Here is an 8,212-nt window from a genome sequence, read left to right as displayed (position 1 = left end):
CCCACAAAAAACCAACGATTTTTTTTGCAAAACTGGGAAATTTACCAAAACTGCAAAAGTCTCAAACTTTGAGAAAAGAAAACTTGTTGTCTTTTGTTTTCTTTCCATCAGTTCATGATCTACCTAACAAGGGAGAAGACACAAACCAACCCAAAATTCTCATAACCACATTCAACACCCAAATTCGAAAACCAACGATTTATTATTTTATTTTTTCCAATTTGTTGGTTTTTTAATTTGTACACAGAGAGAGAGGGAGGGAGAGAGCAGAGAGGAGAAAGAGAGAGATGCAGACCGTCAGATCTCGCCGGAAAGCGTCGGCGACGGCGGGAACAAGCTCTGAAGGATGGAGAGAGTGGTCGCCAAGCTGTGGTTGGTAGGCGGGGATTGGAGTTTAGGGTCGAGGCAGGGGGAGAAGAAATCGGGGGTGGGGTGGTTAGGGGGAGGGAGTCTGGGTGGTTGCCGGCTGAGGTCCTGGGTTCGTTTGGAGGTGGGGGTTTTGGAGGATGGCTGCGAGTGGTCATGGTGGAATGAAGGGGAGAAGAAAATCACAGCGGTTTGGGAGGATTATTTTTTTCTGCTTTTTTCTTTTTTGAAAAAAATTATTTTAATCATTTTAAAATTAAAAAAAATTGAAAAATGTGGGACCCACAATGCCACGTAAGCAACTAATGGAGAGATCTGATGGAAACCTAACGGCAGAATCACATTGTAATAAATTTAGAAGACTGGGGTATGTGATCGTTAAAATTGAAAAGATAGGGACTAACATGCCTTAAGGGTGTAACCACAAAGTACTAAACTATAGTTAATCCTTTTTATATCATGGAAAAGTTATTGTTGCTGCTTGCCAAGGACGTAGGCACGATCGAACCTCGTTAAATATTGTGTTTTATTTACTTTACGTGCAGCTCAATATTCTCGCATATTTCGTTCATTTTACAGCATGTTATCACCATGAATACTCTCGCAAACCAGTTGAGTTACCCGAATAAAGAGATAAGTCATCCACGTTTTCTTATGTTCATAATTTACTATTATTATATCTATACTATTCAATTTCCACGCTTACCAAACAAAGCTAATTGGAGCTCGTGGTGATGTCAGGAGAAAATGAAATAGGATTGGGGCCTTGCGTTCAATTATGCATAAAGATCACTTTAACTTGGTAATGATGGTCCATATTGGTTGCACTTTGAAATGACCACTATATATGTATATACAGAGAGCTTTCATTGAGGGATCCCTCAAATAAGCTTATTTGAGGGACACCCCTTGTAGGCCCCACTCCGGATTGTATTTCACTAATCCAAACTGTCTATTTTGTACATACTCATTCAAAGATCATCTCAACAAAAAATCACTTGAATCCGATATTATTTGACCACTCAATTAAGCTATTGAAATTTTAGCATTTTCTTGAAGCATCGTATTCATTGATTTTGTAAGACACAATTGGATGTCGAAATGGTTTCCGATTTGTCTAATTTTTTGTAAGGATGATCTATGAATAAAGACCTAAAAAATAGATGGTTTGGATCATTGGAAAAAAAATTGTAGAGTACCCTAAGGGGCGTCCCTCAAATAAAATTATTTGAGGGATCCCTCAATAGAAGGGGACTGTATGTATATATATATATAATATGAATATGGAATGATGATTTGGTGTAATATATTATGATGAGAATATAATATACTATATTTATTTACTTTCTTATTACTAACCACTAATAAAATGGAACTTTAGTAATACTAAACATATTACTAGTGGAAGGAGGTTAGTAATACTAACACTTTTCTTATTGTATTGTTAGGTGGCCGTTTTATCCCCACATTTATTTTATTTACAGTATGGTGTAGGTTTATTACCCATATAATAATATTTATTTGTGGCGTGGGTTCATCATCCACACAACTGCCCTTATTTTTTATTTAAAAGTATGGAGTAGAATTAGTGCCCATACAAACACATTTACTTTATCTCACATTTATCTTATTATTTAAAGAATGGTGAGGAATTAACGTCCATACAGCAAACAATTTACTCTATGAATTTATTTTACTGCACATTTACTTTTATCTAAAGTATAGTGCGGGTTTATCGTCCATACCATCAATTTATTTACGAGCAATTTATAGCAAGTTATTTTATGAATTTAATTGTGTGATATGATGAGTTTTACAGCATGCAGAGATCAGGACCAGAAGTTCATTGATCCTCATCATACAACTACATCAGGACCTGAAGATCCTTGATGATGATAATGATATGAGAAGTTAGCAATATCTCTCGTACTATATTTGTAAACAAGAAATCGGACCTGAAGATCCTTGATCCTTGACATGTAAATAAGGACTTGGAGTTCCTTGATGATGTAACGCTACCGTATTGGTTAATAGTATAGTACACATAAATAGTAAATGTATTGAAAAATATATGAATAGTAACCATATACGTGAATAGTGTCGTACAAATGAATAGTAACTATACTATACCCATGAATAGACATGTATTCATGATTTAATGAATAGTACCATATATATGAATAATGACATATGCATGACTAGTAACCATTTTGGGTAAACCGTCACTATATACAAAAGGGAACCTGTAGTTCCTTAAACTCATGGATGAGCAATTAAATGAGATGTTAGAAGTTCCTCAAAACATGGACAATTATGTAAGGGCCTGAAGTCTCGAAATATGCACAATAAATTATAAAATTGTCCATACCATGAGAATATGTGATTTCGGCCTGAAGTTCAAAATCTAAAAGTATTGAATGTCCATACTATAAAAATATGTGATTTTGGCCTGAAGTTCAAAATCTAACAGTGCTCAGAACCATGAAGTTCCAACAATTAAATGGACAACCCTTGAGGTATTATAGAAAATTGTGGTACACCATAGAATTCTTTGGCATAAGAAAATGATGAATTTAATAAAGCTTGATTCTGTTACAATCAACACCTGAAGAAATATATTTTGTGAATTCCGGTTGTTAAGAATACATTGTCAAATGAATAATATCAGGATAAACCTCAAATGATGAATTGAGGCTCCTCACATATTTTGTTATATTATATGATTTAGGGCGAAAGCCCATGGATCCAAATATATGAGAAATCCCGAACATGAAGTTTTGGGCATATAATAGTTAATGCTCTTCAATTTATATTATCACGGCTTTTCCTCAATTTATATTTCATGCCCATTTGAATATGGCAATTAAATTATGAGGTTGCGTTTAATGTGGGCCAGAAGTTCCGAGCACACATGCATTGAAATATATAATTTGAAAGATTTGATATGGTTATTTGAACCTATAATGCACAAGGTTCCAAACCGTCATTTTGAAAAGACGTGCAAACCACAGGTTCAAGTTTAAGAATTTTCTCAATTATTTTAACAGGAAAAGACCATACAACAGATAGATTCTTTTCACCTACAAGGAAGGATCAGACTCTGTAAAATTTATAAAATTCCATTATGATCTAGAAGTCTCTGGAGAATGAGAACGACGCCTCTAGAGCTTAGCCATGAGCCTCTCTTGGTCTTTCAAAATCTTTTCATTGGAAATTTGCAGCATGTCAAGCCTTATTTACGTATCAATGGAGTATGAATTCACCAGTTTCAACAAAGCCTTATTTTCTTTTTTAAGGTTTTCAACCTCTTGTTAAGAATCATTAAGCATTCTCCGAAGGGATGAATTTTTAGTGTTCAGCTCCTGAATCCAAAGTCTGGCACGCAAACGATGAGCCATGTTAGAAACAAAATCAGCACACTAAAAGCCATTGAGTCATTAGTAGCCTATTTGTCAGACCTTCCTGTTAATAGTATTTCATCCATAGGAGTAAGGAAATTCCTAGCTACTATGACAGCAGTCGTATCATTCATTATCATGGAGTCATTAACCGTAAGATGACGATTTTGGGATACAAAGGATGGACGCCAGACTTTGGCATCACTAGTTGTTTTGGGAACAACATTTAAATCGAAGCATTTTGGGCGAGAAGAAGAGGAAGCCATTTTAAAAGGTTTTGAGGAAAGTTTTGGAAAATATGAATTTTTAGAAAATGGAAGGAAGTTGAGTTGAAACATAGTTACTCCAATCAAGCCTTACGAAGGCAATATCTATAGGCGGAAATGTGGCAATGATTCCAGAATCTCAATATATTCTCGGATCCCAATATTTTCCTTTTTCTTTTCCGGATTTCAAAACTTCATGCGGCCTTCATCGATGTCTGTTGGCACTTTAAGGGTTTCAATGACTATTTTTGTCAAAGCTGATCTTGCTTTTACTGATTTCACGGAGTCACTTTTTCAAAAGCGTCTCGAGAACCTCACAAATTTCTGTAGTTAATTTGAGATTCACCAAATCAAACTATTCCTCTAATTTGTATAAATATGTTACTAACAAAATTTCTTTGCAGAATACATCTAGTTTTCTCCATATCTAGTGATGCAATATCCGCTTATTTTTCCTTTCAGTGAGCGTTCGATGTGCTTGGGAAGCGAGACTATCCCTAATCACGTTTCGGTGATGTCAGGGAACTGTAAGACAGACAAGAATGACCACATCGGTCTAATCTCTTGAAGTTCTCCTAGGCTAGGGGGAATGAGAGTTTGTTGTCCGTTATCTCACTAGTTTCCTTCCCTGATTGCTTACCTACCTTGCAATCAATATCACAATTCTTTGTATCTCACTAGCTCAGCTTCACCCCCTTCACATGGCGGACTAGGGGGCTCCTTCCTCTACATATTCACAGAATTCAACTTTTCATTTCGTCGATTGCAACAAATAGGCAACCTTTATCATGCATCGTACCTCAACTTAATAGGGATGGAGCCATTGGAAGACATATATGTTCATGGCGTTCATGATGCTCAAGAACTCATCCATGTCCTTCGAGACATACAAGCATTTATTTCCATTGATAACACCCAGTTACCTGTGAAACTCATTGTCATTGATTCCATTGATGCGTTGTTCCGATCACAGTATCAGACAACACCGGCAGATTTGAAACAGCGGTCTAAAATGTTCTTCAAGATATTTGGGACATTGAAGGCTTTAGCAAATAAGTTTGGGTTGGCGGTGCTTGTCACCAACCAAGTGGTGGATTTTATTGGGCCACATGATGGAGTAAATGGGGTGAGGTTGGGAAACTTGGAGTGCCTGCACACATCAGGTAGACGGGTGAGTCCAGCTTTGGGACTGGCTTAGGCACATTGCATAAATTCAAGGGTGTTCTTGGCAAGACATGAGCCATATGTTGGGGTTAACAGTCATAATGCTCCTTCAGCAACTATATCTAGTCAAACACGTAGAACATTTGACCTTGTATTTGCCCCACATTTGCCCCATGCATCGGCTAAATTTGTAATCAGAAAAGAAGGTGTAGTAGGAGTATCATGGTAACTGTGTAATAATAGAATTCTAAGAACTTTAATGTTTTGGATCCATTTAGAGTTACATTCCAGGCCCTTTAATTTCGTACTCACAATTTACATTGCAATAGCAATACCAGTACAATAAAAGTACAAATAATGACAATCTTAAGGCACTAAAATTACAATACGATAGAGATACTATGAACATAAATAGGGAACACAACATGCTGTATAGCAATGCAACCCAAATTATGCAAATTTAACACAATTCACATTCATCAAACACGAAACCCATCACAAATAAAATTGAAGTTGACATTACCTAACAAAGCAACACAAATCATGTTGTCTAAGATACATTGCGCAGTGGAATATTATTTTTACAGGTGGTTTTATTGTGGCCCATGGAACCGCACCTTGAGCACTTCCTTGTAATGGTGCCCTCTCCTTGCGAGGGAATTCTTAGTTTCTTCCGTCTGCCTGGCATGACCTTTGCCATGGGAGGCAGCACAACTCGACTTTGAACATCTTCAGGAATAACCCATATTGTGTGAGGCTGTACTGGGTAGATGCTATTCGAATAAGCATCCAACCAAGTATCCCGAGTGTAATACCTAGAAGCCTTCGAGTATACATTTAGTTTCAAGAAGCGGCAAACTGCAACTACATGCTTGCAAGGTAGCTGCTCAAGCTGAAACTTTCTACAACTACAATTGTTATTTGTCAAATCCACGAGGCCGTCCATATCACCGTCCAAAACATTAAACTGTACGTTATTTAGTTTAATGACATTAATCCTTGCAGCATCCTCCAACCTATTCCTCAACTTCTTCACGCCAAAATTGGGGCACAATGTTGTTGTGCAATTCATAGTCAACTCACGATGTTTGGTGAACCATTTCACAAGGAGATTAATAATTTCCCCTATCAAATAAACCACTGGCAGCATCCTTGCAAACCTAAGGACTGAGTTTATTGACTCCACAATATTTGTTGTCATTACATTGTAGCAGCGTCCATCCATGTAAGCTCTAGACCACTTATGTAACCTTGCTTGTTCAAGATATTGAGCAACATGTTCTTTTTTCTTGATCTTCTGAAAATGACAATCAAGCTCAGCAATGGAATAAGATTTCGCAGCCTGTTTAAAGTGCATAAGTATTTGATCATGCCTTTTCAACTTGTAAGTGCATTTCATGTTCCCCTTCATATGATAAAAGCATATGCCATGTTGCGCTGTTGGAAAAACTTTGTTCCACACATTCTTTATGCTAACATTGCGATAAAAAATGATAACAAGATTGGGACACTCACCAATGTCTTCATGGAGTTTAGTGAAAAACCAATGCCATGATGCATCCGTCTCCAAATCCCCAATCCCAAAAGTAAGAGGATATATATTTCGATTGCAATCGAATGCATTTGCTACAAACATAACACCCTTGTACTTGGATTTTAAATGAGTGGCATCCACGACTATCACTGGGCGCATGGAAGAATGAAACCCTCTAATACATGCACCAACTTCCATAAATAAATACACAAAGTGATTGTTCTCATCAGTTTAGATGTGTGTCTTTGTGTTGGAATTCATACGCTCCAATTCATAGCAATAGGCTGGAAGGATATAATAAGCCTCCTCGGCTGATCCTCTAATGGACAATAGAGCTAAGTCCATTGCTTTCCAAGCTTTCGAATAATGGATGGTGAAACCAAAGTTGTGTTTCACATCTCTCATTATGTCACTTGGTGTGTATTTTGTCTGAGAATCCTTCAACTTCCTTTTAAATGAAGTGGCTACAAGTGCTATTGTTGCTTGACGATGGTCGTCATGTACGAACCTCAAATCACATTCATGGACAGCTGTACACCTCACAATCATGAAGTTGTATTCTCCAATTCTCAATGCTCAGACCCGCCATGGGCATGGACATTGACAACAAACCACAAGCAACCTCTTAGTGCAAGAGAATTGCACTTTAAATTCAAAGTGGCCTCTCAATGCCGTCAACCGTAACTCGGTTAACAATGCTCCCTTACTAGAGAAAATTTGCCCAATTGTAATTTCAGATTCCAATCACTTCGCGAATACCCTGTGTCTAAACATTTACACCGGCCACATTGTACCGGTTTTGTTCACCCATTTGACTCAAATAATGTTCATGAGTGGGTTCAGATTCTCCTCATAAACGCATTATTGGCAACTGGGCAGATGTGTTCAAGCGGCCCGAAATAGGAGGGGCAGAGTACACTGACACTTCATTTCTTTCAGTACCATTATCACCACCATGCATCTCCTCCATCTTGCTTAAATCAATCATGTCCATAAAATCTGTACCAACATCACCTCCCACATCAGCGACATTTGTATTTTTCCGAGTTACTTCGTTGCTTTCAACAATGGCAACTGAAGAACGACCCATCCGACTACTATTTGTCGTGATATGCAAACTATCAACTACATCATTTGTCAGTCCATTTTTGACCATGAAAAAACAACATTTCATTAACACAACACAACCACAATAACCAGACAATACAACAGCAATATAACAGCAATACCACAACTAAATAACAGGAACACAACATCAATACAACACTAACACAACAGTGAACAAGGATTCATCACAATCACACTATACAAATCCACTATATCAAATGAAAAATTCAAAGTTTCAAGATTCACATATCCACAATTGGTAAAAACCCAGATGGATGAGCATGACGATTCAAAAAACCTAACCCAAAGCAATTAAAGCCAAAACCAATTTAACAGAAACCCAAACAATCAAAATAAAACCAATTTCACAGAATCCA

General features: G+C 37.2%; 2 protein-coding genes across 2 annotated transcripts; one reads left to right on the top strand and one right to left on the bottom strand.

The window, feature by feature from the left end:
- Positions 4,845-5,228, top strand: LOC109948000 (DNA repair protein XRCC3 homolog). Its single transcript, XM_020559886.1, has one exon. The coding sequence runs from the start codon at positions 4,845-4,847 to the stop codon at positions 5,226-5,228; it is 384 nt and encodes a 127-aa protein (XP_020415475.1).
- LOC109947999 lies at positions 5,745-6,887 on the bottom strand. The gene has a single exon (XM_020559885.1). The coding sequence runs from the start codon at positions 6,885-6,887 to the stop codon at positions 5,745-5,747; it is 1,143 nt and encodes a 380-aa protein (XP_020415474.1).

The sequence above is a fragment of the Prunus persica genome, chromosome G3 (genome assembly GCF_000346465.2).
Source record: "Prunus persica cultivar Lovell chromosome G3, Prunus_persica_NCBIv2, whole genome shotgun sequence".
NCBI classification, from domain to species: domain Eukaryota; kingdom Viridiplantae; phylum Streptophyta; class Magnoliopsida; order Rosales; family Rosaceae; genus Prunus; species Prunus persica.
The sequence above is the reverse complement of the archived record's forward strand: the minus strand, read 5'-3'. Positions and strand labels throughout refer to the sequence as shown.